The 19,113-nt window shown below is 40.5% G+C and overlaps 1 protein-coding gene across 3 annotated transcripts in view; it reads right to left on the reverse strand.

Annotated features, from left to right (window-relative positions):
• The window catches only part of RNGTT (RNA guanylyltransferase and 5'-phosphatase), a 182,576-nt gene that overhangs the window by 30,451 nt on the left and 133,012 nt on the right, over positions 1 to 19,113 (reverse strand). For all 3 annotated transcript variants that reach the window (XM_065059622.1, XM_065059625.1, XM_065059624.1), the window contains one exon: positions 3,450 to 3,516. In XM_065059622.1, the coding sequence (XP_064915694.1) occupies positions 3,450 to 3,516 (67 nt within the window). The remainder of the gene's footprint in view (positions 1 to 3,449; positions 3,517 to 19,113) is intronic.

Genomic DNA, 19,113 nt, shown 5'->3' on the forward strand with positions numbered 1-19,113 from the left:
TTTTGTATAATGAAGTACAGAGATCAAACATCTATCAAGCACAACCACTGATACCGCTGAAAGTAAGTCAGGAGAATCAGGTAATTTTGGTTAATGCTACCAACTCATCTATGTCTCAGAAACATTATAAATATTAATATATATAAATATTAATGAATTCTCGCATATAAGAAAGACAGATATAGAAAAATCATCATAGGAGAGAGGTTAGTATTTCAAAATGTCTTCCCAGACTTGCCATCTACAGTCTTCACCATCAAAGACACTGGTGCGATTATTTTCTCGTATAGTTCTGGAAAATCAAGCTTGTTTGCTTTTGGAAAGGGATACTTTGATAAGGAGTTCCTCTCTCTGCAGTTTTGTAAATGTGCATAAATTGAAACATGAATTTATGAGTACTAGCATGGCAGTTTATATGTTTACTATGAATATTTCAAAGGCTTGACAACATTCCTATTTGTCCAACTGAAAGTGTAGTAAAATGCACTGGAAGTACTGCTGTGTAATAATGGTTCGCTTTGGGTAATAAATCTACAGTGACAGAGGAGTGTAGTTGTTCGGGGCATTCCTTAATGCACACGTTTGGCAAGAAATGCCATGTCTTAATAGAATGCATAATACTTGGGATGTTTACAAATGAACATGAGTGAGTCATTTATATAGCAAGAGTGACCAATCCATCACATGGAGCAAAAGTATATCTGAACCAAAAGGTTACGAGGGCTCTGCCTCATTGTGGGACCAAATGTGATTCACAGGTCTTTTAACTGGTGGAACCATTAGCAACCATGTATAAAAGACTCGAAGAACTGCTGGGGGAAGTATGAAAGAAACTTTTGTCAACAAAGACCATTGTGTGTTACCAGAGTCTGCACATTTCTTTTCACAGCACCAACTCTCAATGTGAATTATTACTCTACATTTTTGGTGCTACACCAATTCCTCCTGCTGTCACGCAGCCAACATCCTTCTAGAATCGCGAAGCAATCAGACAGGAGCCTCAATTACAGAAGCTTATTGTTTCTGTTAACTGCATGCCATGTCCCAGTTGCAGCTGATAATCCAAACCACAAAGAGATGACACTGTGAAAAACTAGTTCCACTTCAAGATTACCTTTAGCACCAGAAACAAAGCAAAGCAGCAGTGTGCAAATACATATCTGTATATATTCCTATAGCTCCAAAAATAAAAGTGATGTTTTACAGAGTACAGCTTGTGGAATTAGCTTCTTCAAAGATGTCTATGTAATCTACAGTAACTTAGTGGATAATAAGCTTTGTTTTTCCTAGGTAGTGACTGAAAGTTATTTTGAATATCCACATTACCTGTTCTGAGGTGAACATAAAATTTAGGATGAGACTACACCAGTGATATATTACCAGAAAGTCTAATATTAACCTACTCAAATTAAATGTACGCCAGATATTTATCAAGCATTGTACCGCATATATGGTAAGAACAGCAAAGAGAACAGAAAATGTTATTGTGCCCATGTCCTGAATATTGTGTCATTCCCTACCTTAAGAAAGGCAACAGTAGAGCTACAGAAGGGTACAAAGAACAAAAATGGTGTTGATTGGAGATACTGAATGACTGGATACAGGGATTAAATAGATTAAGTTTTTGTAGCCAGGAAAGTGCAAGATTGGGGTAATGCAGAAGAGAAGATAAAATCAGGAATAGAGAACGACTGCTCACCATTTCTCCTGACATAAAGCCTAGGCTGAACCAAAATGTTTAAAATAAATAAAATAACACCTTAACTCACAGTGATAAGTATGGCTTTGTATGTTGAAAATTTAGTGGAAAATCCCTTAAGTACACTCAGGGAGGAAGATCCCACTTAATCTATTAAGCAGCAGGATGCAGATGAAACTTCTAGCAGAGAAGGCCCTGCATGCAAATTGCAGGAACCTGGATAAGTATTTTGTATTTATCCCAGTTTTGCACTCTTTCCCTCAACATTTGCTAGAGACATAACTCAGTCCTGCAGTTTGATCCTGCACAGCATCTACCTGACAGCTGTCCCGGAGCAGAAGGGCCTCTCCCTGGCTGGAGTGACGGGAGGAGGACCCTGCTGACTGCAAATGGCTCAAAACGAGTGCAGTGAACACCTGTGCTCTCTCAAACCCACCCACTGAACCCACAAACTCTTCATAACCATAGGGAAAAACCTCCTCATTTGGCCACGTACTATTAGAAGTGGATGAGGTAGGTGAGGGTGGGAATGGGGCCTCATTTGGAAGGGGAGAAGAGAGTGGGAGAGCTTCTATAAAGCATTTAAACAAGCACTATTCTGAAGAGTTACCACTAAAAATATACAAGCTTATTTGTTAAAATACTTCTTGCAAGATGTTTCATGCAAGAAACCTTTAAATCATTTGGTTATTAGCCAAACTGAATAACATACATGTAGGACCGGGGAGATGAGAAAAAAGGAACAGGGAGGATGAAAAGCATGCATCTGTTATTTTAAAGTAATTTTAAAACAGTACTAAGGTTTAAGTTATAAAATACAAGTATTTGCTAATTACAGTTGGGAATAGTGGTCTTTAGCAATGTAATGAGGGATGGCAAAGGAACACATCCACGTTTTAGAAATAAACAAGGGCTTTTAAAATTCTGAGAAGCAAAGGATATGCATACAATGGAGGCAACAACGCTGCCAAGAGCAAAGAATATATATTAATGACAGGTATCACCTGGGACATGGGAACATTTCAGCATTCTAAAACAGATCTCATATTTCCACATCCCAATTAATGATTGACAAGCTAAAGCTTCCCTCTCTTTGTCCTAAGAAAACGCCAAATGAAACTCATCAAAATTGGTCCATATAGTATTGTAAAACATTTCTGTTTGCAAGTGACATGACAAAACTAATTAGCAACTGCCAATTAGAAATGTCAAACTATTACAGCTCAACTGAAGGAAAATAAACAGTAAGTTGTAAAAGACAGCTGATTTTCCAGCAGTTGTATGAGTCTTTCATAATAAGTCTAGTAATACTGGGAAAACAATCTGTGCTTTTTACTGCAGTGTCTTCCCTGTCAAGGATCACTTGAAGAATTACGGAGTTCCAAAAGTGGCTTTGTTGTGAAATGTCACTGACAAGGTAGCAAAAAACCAAACCAAACCAAAACCAACAAAACCAAAACACACACACACAGAAAATACAGAACATTTTTCTTCTTATAATTAAACCAGAGTAAAAATGAACCAGAAGATGATAGGAAAAACAAAGCTGCTTTGACAAGTTAAGTACACAGATGTAACTATGTAACTAGAAGCAAACCCAGAATATGGTAAACATCACCAAGGTAGCACTATTTCCCATTATTTTTCCTGAAGTTGTACTGATAACTTGAAGGACTCTAAATCAAGACTTAAATCACACAGAAGTGAAGTAATTTAAATAGCCACCCCACCCCTTACTTATTAATCATACCTTAATTTGTGCAAAAGGTCTGTCAAAGTTTCCAACATAAAGAAGACCAACATTCTGGGTGAGCAGCCTAAAAAAAAATAAAATAAAATCTTTTAAGATATCACTTTACATCCATCAGTTTTTTTAAGTCCCCAGTAGCTGTTACTGAACTGTCGCAGGGTATCAAGCTTTATTATGACAACAAGAGCTACCTTTGCAAATCTGATTACACACTTCTATTTGAACTACTACAAAAACAGAAAGACATGCATTAAAGATGGACCCACACCAGAAATTTCTGTTTATGGGAGAAGCAGCTGCTCAACAAAATAATTTCACAGGTTTCTTTGTCATGGATGTCACTCAGTATCACGGAAGAACAGCAGGTGTGTGCCTTTAGTATTTATTAGAGACCATTAGAGACAAAGGGAGAGCAAGAGAAAAGACTACTAAACACACATTCAGAGCAGCAGGCCTAAGAGCTAAAACAGATTACGGCAAATAAAAGTATGCACAGTAATACAAAAATGACATCACTACAAGTAGAGAAATTAATAGAGAATCTCTGCAGTATTGTCTAATGGCTTCCTAAAGAAAAAGAGCCCCAGATGCAGTTTCTGTCTACTGTTCTCTTCAGCTCTTTACAAAGATCTTGTGTACACCACCAAGAACCAGAGGGACAGTGGGACAAGTTGATTCAAATGACTGTTGGTACTTCTGGAAGAGATTCAGTCAGGCTTCTGCAGGTATTGTGCAAGTCAATGTTACTACTACACAAACTCCAAATCCCAGAGGAGCATTCAGGTGCTGCTGCTATGAACAGGCAGACAAGAACAGCACTGGCCAGGGAAAGGGTCAGGAGAGCAACGTGCTGTTCAAATTGGACAACCACAATGTTCCTCTTGCTAAGCAAACACACCATGGTCACCACCTCCACTTCAGAGGCTCCGAAAGCATTGCCCTTAAGTACAGAAATCCCATAAGGAGAACTCTTTGATTACAGACCATTGAAAGAGTTTCTGCCTATAAATGCCCAAGCCCATCATAATCTTCAGTAGCTGCACGTTTTCATGAAGGGTTTGCTGTTTTCTGTTGTCCTTCAATTTTATATTCCATTCCCGTTAGCACATATGGATTAAACTGCCCCCCCCGCCCCTTAACTAGAAATAACCAGAAAATAAGTAGGAATGTAGGCATCATTCTGCTCAAGTCTAACACTGAGATGTCTCTTTCTTTATATACTTCTAATTCATAGTGAGTTACATTTTTCTTCTATACATAACCTTGTCATTTTCTAATTAATATCTCACCATTTCCAGGCTTATTTTCATAAACAAAGGAAATCAGAAGCTTAACAGCAGTAACTATTGTTTTGGCCTTCAGTCCACACAATGAACACATCTTAGTATGATTCTGATTCTTCCCAGTTTTGACAGCAATACAATATATATGATCTTCATCTGGTTCACCAACAGTGGCAAAATAGCAAAGTCAAATCATTCATGTATATCAAACAAAAGTACGAAGTGGTGTCGAACTGTATATCACCTTCAAAAATGCTTTTGTAATTATACAGAGCACACAACAATTGTCTGGGCATTGACAGAAATACCCGAAGGAAGGAAATATCAGCAAGGGTCAAAACAGATCAGTCGCAGCATGGACAGGCAAGTGGCTTCTTCCCTTTACCCACCCATGTGCTTGACTCCATTGGGAAGACCTGTACAGTTCCATGTCCATGATAGTCCTGCAGGACTGACATATATAAGGCAGGATGAGCACGTCAAAATCATTTTCAGTCACAATAAGTCAAATTCATTCAGAACGCAGGTATTCAGAGTTGAAAAAGCCAGCATACTGATCAAAGCTTCTCCTAGGAGTATAAAGCAAACTCGAAATATATTTAAGGGTTTTCTAAATGAAAAGAAACATATGGGAAGTAATTAGCAGAAAAGGTTAGAATCTGTAAAGAGGATCCAGAGTATGTCACCATATTTGAGAGAGGCACACCTTAAAGCAAAAAAAGTATTGTTAAAAAGATCCACACATAATTTTTGTAAGGCAGAAAAGAAAAAAAAAATATATATCTCCAGCTGTATTTCTAGGAAGGGACCTAAAAAAAACAGAGAAGACAAAGTGTGATTATTCCCAGTGTGATTATGTGGTTACTCATAGATACATCTAGGTTGGCAAAGACCTTTATGATCACTGAGTCCAGCTGTTAACCTAACACTGCCAAATCCACCACTAAACCATGTCCCTAAGCACCACATCTACACATCTTTTAAACACCTCCAGGGATGGTGACTCCACCATTTCCCTGGGCAGCCTATTCCAATGTCTGAAAACCCTTTCAGTGAAGAAATTTTTCCCAATATCCAATTTAAACCTTCCCTGGCGCAACTTAAGGCCATTTCCTCTTGTCCTATCACTTGCTAATTGGGAGAAGAGATCAACACCCTCTATACTACAACCTTTCAGGTAGTTGTAGACAGTGATAAGGTCTCCCCTCAGCCTCCTTTTCTCCAGGCTGAACAGCCCCAGTTCCCTCAGCTGCTCCTCATCAGACTTGTGCTCCAGGCCCCTCACCAGCTTCATTGCCCTTCTCTGAACTCTCTCCAGCACCTCAATGTCTTTCTCGTAGTGAGGGGCCCAAAACTGAACTGAACTGAACAATTCAAGGTGCAGCCTCACCAGTGCTGAGTACAGGAGGACAATCACTTCCCTCGTCCTGCTGGCCACACTATTCCTGATACAAGCCAGGATGCTGTTGGCCTTTCTGGCCACCTGGGCACACTCACTGCTGGCTCACGTTCAGCCAACTGTCAATCAACACCCCCAGGCCCTTTTCTGCCAGGCAGCTTCCCAACCACTCTTCCCTGAGCCCGTAGTGCTGTCTGGGATTGTTGTGACCCAAGTGCAGGACCCAGCACTTGGCCTTGTTAAACCTCATACAACTGGCCTCAGCCCAACGATCCAGCCAGTCCAGATCCCTCTGTATGGCCATCCTACCCTCCAGCAGATCAACACTCCCACGCAATTTGGTGTCATCTGCAAACTTACTGAGGGTGCACTTGATCCCCTTGTCCAAATTGTTGACAAAGATATTAAACACAACTGACCCTAATACTGAGCCCTGGGGAACACCACTCCTGACTGGCTGCCAACTGGATTTAACTCTATTCACCACAACAATTTGGGCCCGGCCATCCAGTTAGGTTTTTTTATACAGCAGAGTATGCCTGTCCAAGCCATGAGCAACCCATTTCTCCAGGAGAATGCTGTGGGAAACAGTGTCAAAGACTTTACTAAAGTCTAAGTACACAACATCCACAGCCTTTCCTTCATCCACTAAGCAGGTCACCTTGTCATAGGAGATCACGTTGGTCAAGCGGGACCTGCCTTTCATAAACCCATGCTGACTGGGCCTGACCAATTGGTTGTCCTCTATGTGCCATGTGATGGCACTCAAGATGATCTGCTCCATGACCTTCCCTGGCACTGAGGTCAGACTGACAGGCCTGTAATTCCCCAGAAGCTCCTTCCAGCCCTTCTGGTAGATGGGCATCACATCTGCCATCTTCCAGTCAACTGGGACCTCCCCGGTTAGCCAGGACTCCTGATAAATGATGGGAAGTGGCTCGGTGAGCACCTCCACTACCTCTCTCGGAACCCTTAGGTGGATCCCATGTGGCCCCATAGACTTACGTGTCTAAGTGGTGTAGCAGGTCACTACCATTTCCCCTTGGATTACTGGGGCTTCATTTTGCTCCCTGCCTTCCAGCTCAGGGTGGGGTCGGAGGATAATCAGACTTACTAATAAAGACTGACGCAAATATGGCGTTTAGTACCTCAGCCTTTTTCCCATTCTTTGTCACGATGTTTCCCCCCACATACAACAAAGGATAGAGATTCTCCTTAGCCCTCCTTTTGTTGCTAATGTATTTATAGACACATTTTTTACTGTTTTTTTAAGGCGGTAGCCAGATTAAGCTCTAGTTGCGCTTAGGCCCTTCTCGTTTTCTCTGTGCATAACCTCACAGCATCCTTGTGGTCTTCCTGCGTTGCCTGCCCCTCTTCTAAAGGTCATAAATCCTCCTTTTCTTCCTGAGTTCCAGCCAAAGCTCTCTGTTCATCCAGGCCATTCTTCTTCCCTGCCAGCTTGTCTTTCAGTGCACAGGAACAGCCACCTTCTGCACCTCTAAGATTGCCTTCTTGAAGAGAGACCAGCCTTCCTGGACTCCTTTGTCCTTCAGGACTGTCTCCCAAAGGGACCATGCCAACCAGCCTCCTAAACAGGCCAAAGTCTGCCCTTCAGAAATCCAAGGCAGCAGTTCTGCTGACCCACCTCCTGACTTCTCCAAGAATTAAACACTCAATCATTTCATGAGTGCTGTGCCTAAGACAGCCTCCAACCATCACATCACCCACAAGTCCTTCTCCGTTTGCAAACAACAGGTCCCATGGGTGCCTTCCTCAGTTGGCTCCCTCACCAGCTGTGTCAGGATCTTGTCTTCCACACACTTTAGCCAGAAGTAATTAACATCTTGGGAACCTTAAGACTCATCTTTCATAAGACCACACAGCTGTCTGCACAGTTTAACTTGCTATCACTGATATACACCAAAAACATGCAAATGAACTGCAAGAACTGGCTTCCTTAATAAGATGGATATTGACACAAGACCAGTTTATTACTATTTATTTACCTTCCACTGCCTCCGCTGAAAAGTATTTTACTTACAATGCTTCACTTGTATTCACATGGCACTTCAAAAATCAATGTTAATTCAGTGCAATGTTAGCAACGTTTTTAGGGAATAGAAAGTTATTTGTAACTGTCCTTTGCTTAAATAAAAGGTTTCATTATTTGTTTCTCTAGTTTTCAAGATTCCTCTTGAGTTCTGAAGTTCTGAATTATATCACCAACATGTAAAACCAGTCAGTTTTCCATATTAGCACTCAATGAGGTTGAAATGAGCATCTCAATATTATCATAATTCAATGTCCTGAAACACTCTGTTTTTCCACCCCTAAGTAGTCTGAGCAATTGAAAATTCCAAATCTCATTACTAGTATACATTCTTTTTACTCCAGGGTTTTTCTTATCACCATAATCTCCATATTTCAGAGACTGAGCTTACACAGAAGAGGTCAGCAGACTGTGGGTAAGAATTACTGTTTGGGTTCTGGACAGGCTGCAAGAGCATTCCTGCTCCCTCAGGAGGCACCAGTGGCAGCATCAAAAAACCACGTGCCATCGAGGAGAGTGGTGAGATAGAGGAATATGTGTCAATCTCCATCTCACCCCCAGAAACTGAGCATGACTGGTTTCTGAATTACTATTGAGATGTACTCCTCACCAATCAGAAAGTTCAAATTATAAAGTCATTCTTGTAGTTCTTTACCCCAACATCATTTTTAGGTACCTAGAATTAACTTTATACCATAAGCCTCACCATATTTAAATTGATACAGATATTCTCTCAACTAATTACTCTTTGTCTTTGAAGGCTTTCAAATGGTAGGCAGGTTTGCTTATAAGCACTTCTATGTTTCTTTACACCAATGTTCTCTTTTAAAATGTCAGTCTTCTATTTTTTACCAAATTTTACATTTGCACAGTTCTAGTATCAAACCACTGTCAGTGGTACTCAACAACTACCCTGCCTGGACATCACCTGTAATTGGCCAAAATCAACACCAGCCTATGAACAGTGGTGACAGTTTCACCACACAATTATAACATTTGAATTTCACATTCAAAGAATTACCTTAAAATGATGAGAAACAATTGTCAAAACTGCAAATGCCTACTGGTACTTCAATACATATTTTTACTTTTACTTGAAACTTTGTAGCAATATACCAAGTTGCCTCAACCAATCAATTAGCTTACAGATTGCCACATGTTTTTTTTGTAGCCTCTTCCATTCCATACATTCTCAACACAAGTCCCATTTCTTTTTCTGTAAGCAGAATAATCATCACTGCAAGAAGCAGTGGTTCTTTACGATGTGCTGTCCCTGTGTAACATTACACTCCCCACACTCCTGTCCTAATACACCCAGCTGAGTAGACTTCTAACCCAAAACGCTTATTAAGGATGTACCGTTTTGTTTTATGCAAACAGCATAAAAAAACCCCAAGAAGTGTCAGGACAGACCATATCTGACTTTTGCCAATATAATGTCAAGGTCTTAAAGGCCTTTCCAGTACTAGGAAAATGATGTTGTATAGTTACTGCCAAATTACCTATTTTCTGCCTTCAGAATCCTAGATCTGGGCTTTTCTGGGACATAAAATATACCCGATGTTCTCAAAATCCAAGGTGCAGGAGCCAGGCACTGCTGCTTGCGGGGGAAGCTCACTGAAGAATTGGGCACACTCAGGTACAGTCATCAAAAAAACGTGGTGTCAACAGTGACAGCGATGTGCAGTGAGTAAATGCAAAGAAATGCAGGACAGGGTTAAGGGCTGAAGTGAAACGAAACTTGGAATAAGGCAGCGTGACATAGCAGGGAACATGGAACACAAGGGATGAGAGGTACATAGGAGTGACAATGGAGCCTTCTGGGCTGGAAAGCATTGGGGTAGAGCTCTGGGATGGAGCAGAACAGTGGATTAGGGCTACAGGAGCAGCAGAGACTGGTTCACCACAGAGCTCGCCCTCCCTGAGCAGAGCTAACCTCGCTTTAGGGACTGGGACAGTCCCAGTACCATCAGCCCTTTCCTACTGCCTGTGGCCACAGCAAGCAGAGCGACCCTTGGCTATGGGCAGTATGAGGGCAGCACATTTCAAAGAAACCTGATTGTTTCCTTTTTTCCACACATGGTCTGTTCCCAGCAACTCACCAAGAGTTGTCTGCTAAGATGAAGGTGGGTATTTCAAGACATTATTGACAATATTCAGGCAAAGGTCACCAAAACACTGATGCTCCAGCCACGAAGTAGTACTTTGCGAGGGCAGAAAAGGTGTCAAATAGTTCCTCTGTGTCTTGATGGGAGCTATGCCTTGAGGACACCCCTCAAACCTGAACCCCAAACACCAACCCCTTCAGCCTCCAAGGGTTGCCTTCAAAGTCCACTCAGGCTATTAAACATGGCCATGCAAACCATGGAGCTGAAAACAACTTCTGACCAGTTTGTACACAAACCAGCTGGAAATGTCCCTCAGGGCTACCTGGATCCTTATCCCGCTGTGCAGACTATAGAAGGAGGTTTCCAGAAAGGAGCATGCAGAGAAATGAAGGAGCAGGGTGGAGCCAGGAGCCGCCACCTCTCACAGGAGCAAGTTACTGCAGGTGAGCTGAACGCGGTAACTTGCCCCTGTGCGAGGCAGCAGCTCCTGCGCTTGCTCTGTGGTGAGACTGGTGGCGCATCATGCAGGAACACAGACCGAGACCAGCAGCCCTAGGCAATGGCACAGAGGTCAGACACACACGGAAAGCAGAGAGCACGGAGTGAAAAATGCAGCATGTGCAGTAGAAGGGATGAAAAGAGGCAAGGAAAATGGCACTGGAAACGTGGAATGTGCCGAAGAAAAACAATGAGCAAAGAACAGGCGTATGGGCTGGATCTGTCTGTTTTTTCAGGGTGAAAACTGCCATGGAACAGGCAGTGGGTGGCATGCAGAGCTGCCTACAGCAATGCCTCGGCTATTCGCCACCCCTCTGAAACACCACGTGTGGCTTCTTCCTTCAGCCTCCACAAGGACACTCATCAAAATACCAGAACTGATGGCAATTTATCCAATACGATCTTGCAGTATCTCTATTAGGCAATCCTAAAATTTATCTTGACATACATTGTGGCTGAAGAATAGTTCATCACTCCATATAGATCTCTAGATTATTTCTGTTTTTATTCTTGACTCTTGCCTGCTTCTTTCACTAGCTCTTGCAACCACCAAGAAGTCTGACTCTAGATGAGTTTGTGTTTGTTTTTAAGAACTCAATAAGTGCTACAGCCTGCCACCAAAGCTTCGTTAGACGTAACAAGACTTTGTTGTTATATCACGTAACCAGAAAAGTATTTGAGTGCAGAAACTTCCAAACCCCAGCATGACAGCTGTGTGCATCTGTCTGTACTACTAATGATGGTGTAGTCGGAATTGAGTGTTTTCAGCAAAGGATGAGAGGCAGCTCCTGCTGTGGTCAGTTCTCCTACTTGGAACAACTCTCTCCAGGTCAGGCAGGGTTTTTTCTGGTTGATCTGAACGGTGGACTGATACCTGAAATACCCCTCGTGTCTGTATGAAAGGGATTGTGCCCTAGCAGGTACGATTACACAGGAGCACCAATTCCACTGATGGGACAACGGGATTAAGGTGCATGGACTAGTTCCATTTTACCATCAAAAGTGAAAACGACTAGCTACATGGGACTAGTATTTGATGTAACAACTTCATCCTTCATACGCTGCGGAAAGACATTTGCAGTCTTCACAGAGGTTGCTGGTGAACAGATTTCAGTCCTGAGAAGACGCGTATTAAGAGTGGGATAGATGTGAAGCAAAATGGAAAGAAAAAAACAAATCCTGACACTCAGTGGGGCTACTGACCCTTGTGCACATCTGTATCTTTATTGCTAAATTATTTATTTATTGCTGATTAAGGCCAAATATGAAATATAACCTGTTTAAAATATAAACTGCACAGTCAGATAAAAGTTTAGGGAAATCACTGTGACCATGCTCACATTGTAAAGTCTCATATTTAAAATAACTATAAAATCAGGACTAATATTAGCTATGCTCTGAATGTTTTTACATTTTATTTTAAAACATACTTTTTGTGTGATAAGCGTATACAAAGAATTCCACTGTTATGCTCTACATGTGCTTTTAGCTGTCTCTAAAAATCACCCTGGGTGCATTTGCACATTTTAGGCAGAAACGACTGTTTTAAGTCACAACCATGGTTGAATAACAGCCCTAAGAACAGAAGCAACACCTTCGTAAGTTCAATAACTAGATTTTCAAACACTGAATGTTTTCTTATATAGCTTTGAAGATAAAGGTAACTTCTATACATAATGTTATACATATTTTACATGTTATACATAATTTTACAAATTTTGTATTGCATTATGCAAAGAAATTATCCTTGTACGTCATTACTGGACACGATGACATGAGCACAAACAAAGCATCATGGCACAGCAGAAAGGACACCACGTTCACATACTGCTGCTGATATCCTCTTAAAAATATAACACATATTGTGTATTTTTCTTGTGTTCACTTAAAGAGTGAAGGAAACTGTGCAGTCTGCTGCAATACCTTAGCCATGGAAAGAGAAGCAGTTTCTTGAACCATAACCTGGATTCTACTACAGTGACATTTCAGTTATATTGTGCTTCTCGCTTATGATAATTGCTCCCCATCGCTTTTCAATGCTAATTATATATTTTATATATATCAAATTAAAAGAAAAAGCAAGAAGAAAGTCAGAAAAGCATAAATAAACAATTATAAAAATTGATGTTAGAGTCAGGTCAAAAGAATTAACTTCCTACAAGCATTTTTTTTTTCAAGATCATTAATTATTTCATTAATTTATTTCGCTTAGTAACAAAAGAGCAACATAGTGAAAATATTATACTGGGTATTATGCAATATAAAAGTATATTAAAGGATCAATACAAATTCTGTAATAGGCTGATACCAGTGCACAGATAAGCTTCTGAATTTAAACTAACAAAGAATATGAGTTTTATTTCATTCTAAAAGTATAAAGAGACAGAAAACTTGAGGGTTCATAGAAGCAGGAGTGAACCCGGCACACAGAATATTGGCAATGGCAAAGCAGGGGCTTCACAGGACAGAGAAGTTCTCTCTTGCTTTCAACACTTACCTTATTCAACCACTTTTTCAGGCTATGAATATATTATAGAAAAACATATATAATATAGCAATTACAGCAAAATTTTTTACTCACCAGTCCTGCATTAGAACTTTATACATGGACAAATATAAGCTTTTCTAGTATAATCACAATGGTAAAGAGTAGGCAAATATACCGTATATCTGATTTAGGATGTTATTCCTCAAGTTAGGACATAAATGGAAAAGGCTATGAAGAAACTGGAAGAGATATGATGCATGGCTGGTTACATAGCAGAAATGCAAAAAAAACCCCCTAGGTTTGAACTCAAGAGAGGAAAAAGGTTGGAAAGGGATGCAATCAAGTGTTATAATAAAAAAGAGACTGTAAACAATTTTACAATGCTAAATTAATCTCTGCAATAAAAAAAATCTCACAGAAATGTAAGTAAGGCCTTTTCATTCAGGGAATTCTGAATTTGCAGAATATCCCAAGCCAAGTCAATGGTGATGGCAATTAACATAAAACTGTATTTTAAGTAATATTCATGGGAAAAATGCAGTGGCTAGCACAAACCGCAGACTTGAATTTAACACTTTCAGCCTCCCCACAATAGTACTCCAACAGCGTGTGTTATTACTCATATCAATATGCATGCTGCTTTTTGAAACACATGAAACTCAGGCAAAAATATCAGTTATATGCTAATTGCCCTTCATAGGAAAAGCTCCTATGCGTAATACTTGAAAAGCTTCACTGAACTACCTCACTCCCTACAGTAAATCACTGTCTGTCACTGTCTGTTGATAATAGGAATCTGGGAAGTAACTGATCCCTGAAAGACATAATTCCACTGAACAACGTCACCACTGTTATATACCAAGCCCAATAAAAATTACATTTAGAGAGCTCAAAACCACAAAATGAAGTGACTTCATATTTGAAGTAGTGCTCTGCAAGTGATTCTAGATCACGGTCAAAAAGAATAAATTGACTAAAGTCAAAGTTAGGAATTTGCATTATTTTTGAACAAGTGTTTGGCTGTTGTTTTGTTTTGTTTTCGGGGAGGGGGAAGGTGTTTGTACACAAATGCTTTCTTAGAGACAGGGAGGATTTTCAAGAAACGTTCTTCAACTTTATAAATAAAACCACAACATCAGATGTTTCCAAAATCACTGCCTTTTGTTTGCTGTGTTTATGTCTAGTGCTGATAGTATTTTAATATTTGTCCAGGCTTTGCGGTACAAAGGCAAATCGCATAAAGAAGCATTTTGACTACATTTACATATAACTTAGCCATAAAAAGTAGAAAGGAAAAGTAAGTAGAAACAAAAAGTACCCATTAAATAATCATGCCCATTCCTCCACCAATGGAATATTATTCCCTGTAGTATAATGAGCAATTTGGCCAGGCTAGCCATAAATTATCTGACAAATGAGGCCGCTTGCCTTTTCCTTTGGGAGATTATTACGTAGCCTGAGAAAATTCACTATTAGAATCTATTTCTGACAGTAAATGTAATTTTTTCTTTCTGAATATGATCCTTTTCTTTCCTCACTGAGTTACATGCTGGCAGTTAGGAGCTATTCCCAATTTGCTGCAGGACCTGCCTGACACCAGCTGTGCTGCAGCCCTGCCCGGGTTTATCCACATCTCACAGAGCAGGAGCACTCACACGCGCTCACTGCAACGCCATAAATCCTAGTCTAGAATAAATCCTAGTCTAAGACCCCACAGGGTCCTTCCACCTTGACCGTCTTCTAAAATATAACAGACATCACAACACCGGTAAATTCAACAGCCAGAATTAAGCGAGGAACTGACACCACAATGCAAAGCTTTATATCAGGAGACTTCAACAAAATAATAAGCCTAATTAGAGGCATTTTAAAGTCAAAACAAAGATGTTTTAAGTGTCTCAGGAGCTACTTGAGAAAAAATGGATTTCTAACAACAAATAAGATATAGAAGAAATCAGTGAGATAATGGCAAACAAATCTCAAGTATATCCAAGTACAAAACTGGTAGAAAGCAAAAAAAAAAATCATCAGATTCACTTGATCACATGGAAATACAAGGAGCAACTACAGGGAGGCTGCTGAAAAACTACTAGATTTGTTTGTTCCCACTGAAAAAAATAAAGGCACCTAGTCAGGAGCGCTTTTTTTTAGTTACCAAAATGAAATGCCTGCGGAAACAGCAGTACTAAAAGAAAACCTCTGGGGATGTATTGATAATTAAGGTGAAATAAATCACCAAACCCCGATGCAACATATCCGAGATTTCTGACGTTTCTTAATACAGAGGCTCCGAATTGCTACTAAAAACAAAACAGAAACCAACCAACAACAAAAACAAAACAGAAAAAACTAAACAAAATGGCAACCTCTAACACTTAAATAGGGTAATATCTGGCAGTTCGGGAGCAGCGCGCTGTTCAGCAGGCTCGCCCGGGAGGCGGCGCGGCCCCTGCGCTGCGCTCACACTGCGGCTGCATCTGCCTCCCTTTTGATCACTCTAATGAAAGAGCGCTTAAAAAGGAGTGGGGGACAGGAGAGGCACCACACTGACAGAATCGATGCAGACTGCCAAAAGGCTTCTGTTACAGCCTTCCACAGCAATTTATTATTTTTATTTTTTAATAAAACTGGACAGTAAGGACTTTTATATGGTAGAGGCTACTTACTGTTATGGATCAAACCCCGATTAAGAGACTGGACAGGCAGAATAAATGGTCAGTTTTCATCTTGGCAAAGGCCAAGTGACTATTCAATTTATGTAACAGACTGTTTAATATATTTATTAGTAATTTGAAGAAGTCATGAACAAAGAAAGTCTGCTGATGAAGCAAAGGCTGACAACTTTAGCTAGATTACAAAGTTCATCACTTTGAAAGGAAGCTGATGCCATACTTAAAATTCCCTTACAACCTCAGTATTACTTTCCTCTGCAATGAAAGATATGTGCTCCTGAGTGTATGAATTTGGGAAAGGTAGTTACCCATATAATTAAGGACTGTATCATAATGTATATGAACCTGGCAACTAGAACTCTGCTATTTCCTAACGTTCAAAGGATTGACTTCGAAGCTCATTGAACCTTATTTTTTTCCATGTGAGGTTTTGTCATTCCTTTGTCCTTGGTCTTTCCATTTTTTAAATAAAAATATAAAACCAAACGCCTGTCCTGCACAACTATTCCAAACCATCAGAGCAGCTGGAACACAGGTTGTTACTGGTGAAAAACCATGACAAAGAACCGGCAGGAAAGCTACGATGGGGGTGGTCTCATCTGGCTACAATGCCTCCCATTCTGCCCATCAGCAGCAGCTCAGCTGCTCCAACAGCTCCCTGGTTTTCCCAGCACCATGAGGGAAACTGCACCAGGGGCGGCAGCACCTCCGGCAGCCCCAGGCCTTGGCAGCCAGTGCTTCCAAATAGAAGAAAACAGGACACTCTGCAGGTTGGCCAAACTGAGAGGGAATTCCTCTGCAATAACGACAAGGCACTTCTGTATTCCGTGGAGATGACTCTATCATACAGCAAAAATTTGAATTATGAATGCAAAAGTTTTTCAGAAGGAATATTGTCAACCCCTTTGAAGCACAGCATAAGGTACCCTGAGTAAATCAGTTGGTACCAGTATCCTTCTGACAATGCACGGCAAAGCAAAGATAGATTAAGTGATCCATATTTCACTTCTCAAATAAAAGAACAAGGAGTGATCAAATTATGCCAATTGAGGGAGAATTCAAATCTGATAAACACTTCATAATGAAACACGTAATTAGACTGGAGCTCGTTGATGTTGCCCTGGTGTGCAAGAGAAACAAGGACTGAAGACATAAAAAGACTAGCAATTTATCTTTAAAATAAAACATTAAAGAATAGAAAATTCACTTGTCTACATGGATCAGCGATAGAACCAGTATGAAAACTCCCACCTTCTTATCAAAGGCTTCAGGAAAGAGCACCCTTAGCCATATGCATGTGCACTGCCAGACCACTCCAACTGATTTCTCTTTCTTCCTATTTCCCCACAACACTTTAATGATTTATTAAAAATAAATATTTTATTAATCACGCACAATCACAGGAATTATTGAGTTATAGTCTGCAAACCTTTTAGGTACAGGTTCCTAGGGAACTAAGCAGATCGCAGTCCTGAGGGGAATCCCATAATGAACAATGAACTGTTTGTCTGGGACTGGGGGTGACACCCACCCAGCTGCCATCTCCCCAGGGACAAGTGTCACCAGCAGAATGCATGAAGAACACCCGTCTGCTGCAAACAAACCTACCACCCAAAATAAGGTAGGAGGCTGTCAGAGATTTCAAGAACTCTGCTGAATTCTTCACTCTTCTTTCAGAGATCGTCACAGATGGTGCAAGATTTAATTCCTCTGTTCATTATAAAATTATGTCCCTCAGCATATTCATTATATGAAATTTTAAATTAAATTTCTTTTACAGAAATTCTTCAGGTAGTAATAAAAACAGAATGAGGTATTCTGCATTCTGAAGTATTAAGAAATACAGTTGAAGTACTTTCCTGGGTGTGACAAAAGAAATGCCTATTACCTTTTAGTACCAAGTACAAAGAGTGTAATACTCATTATGCTACCTGGAATCTAGAAGGCATTTGCAGTAAAGCTGCCCTGTCTTCCTGGTGTATTACTCTGTTCAAAAATATCAGTATGTTTACCCATAAGCTTGCTTTCTCTAGAAGGGAAACCACTGCTCTGCTGTCAGGGTGCTGTGCCTCACTTCAGAAGTGTCACATCTCCCCCACTAACCCTTTCCTCCATTCTTTCCTTCCTTTACTTCTGACTTCACCACTCCCTGGTTCTGTTTTGTACAGGCTTTTTAAGATGACCGTCTCCTATCAATACATTTTGTGCTCACACACCTATTAATACATCCACTCTCCTTCTCCATTCTCCAACATTTAGCAGCATTTCTCCCAATTCTGAACTGTGGAGAGGGGAAGCATGCTTTCCTTGGAGCTGCCAGGAGGGGAGTGGGAATGTGCTGGGACGATGCTCAGAAACAGAGGGCAGACAGAAAACAGATTAGGAACAACAACAACAAAAACTTCTGAGGTGCCTCTGCACTACACATTTGCTTCACAGCAACAGCTCCCAGCTTGAAAACTACTGTTCCAGTTTCTCCCGAGCGGCCACAAACTCCACAGCAATATAAACCCACAGAATCACCCAAGGAGGCTACTGGAAACACACGCAGCACCAGCCAGGCTCCCTCCTTCCCTGGCACTCGGGGTACAGTCATATCCAAGTCCACAAACACCCCAAGAAGTCCCATGCAGCCAGACCCACTTGTCTGCACGCTGGCTGAAAAAGAGGATCAGGAAACATCATAATATTCAGGAGCTGCCTCTACAAATTGTTTGGTCTAATACAACCATTTTGCAAGCTCTTCATATGCTACTAGTATTCCTCGTCTCCTCCAATGCCAGCTTTCTAGACTTTACTTGAAATTATTAACCTATTTTGTAAAACTCTCTCTAAAAAGTGAAAGCAGCTGAGGCCTGGATGATGAGCAACTTGCAAAAATATATCTTTCCTAGAAACTGTGGGAAAAAATAATTGCATTCTTCATAAAAATTGCTATATTATTATTACAGAAAGAGAGGATCTTTTCATTTACTGTCCTGAATTATGAATTTTTATTATGCAGGGCATAAGTGAAAGAGCAATTATGATTGAATGCTAACTGCATAGGACAAAAAATTAGTTACTTCCAGTCCCTGGCTGATAACTACTGATTTAACTGGTATCAGGATGACCTGCTCTGTCTCTTCTTTCATCTATTTCTGAGAAGATTTATGTAACGTAAATT

This window comes from Columba livia, chromosome 3 (assembly GCF_036013475.1).
Source record: "Columba livia isolate bColLiv1 breed racing homer chromosome 3, bColLiv1.pat.W.v2, whole genome shotgun sequence".
NCBI classification, from domain to species: domain Eukaryota; kingdom Metazoa; phylum Chordata; class Aves; order Columbiformes; family Columbidae; genus Columba; species Columba livia.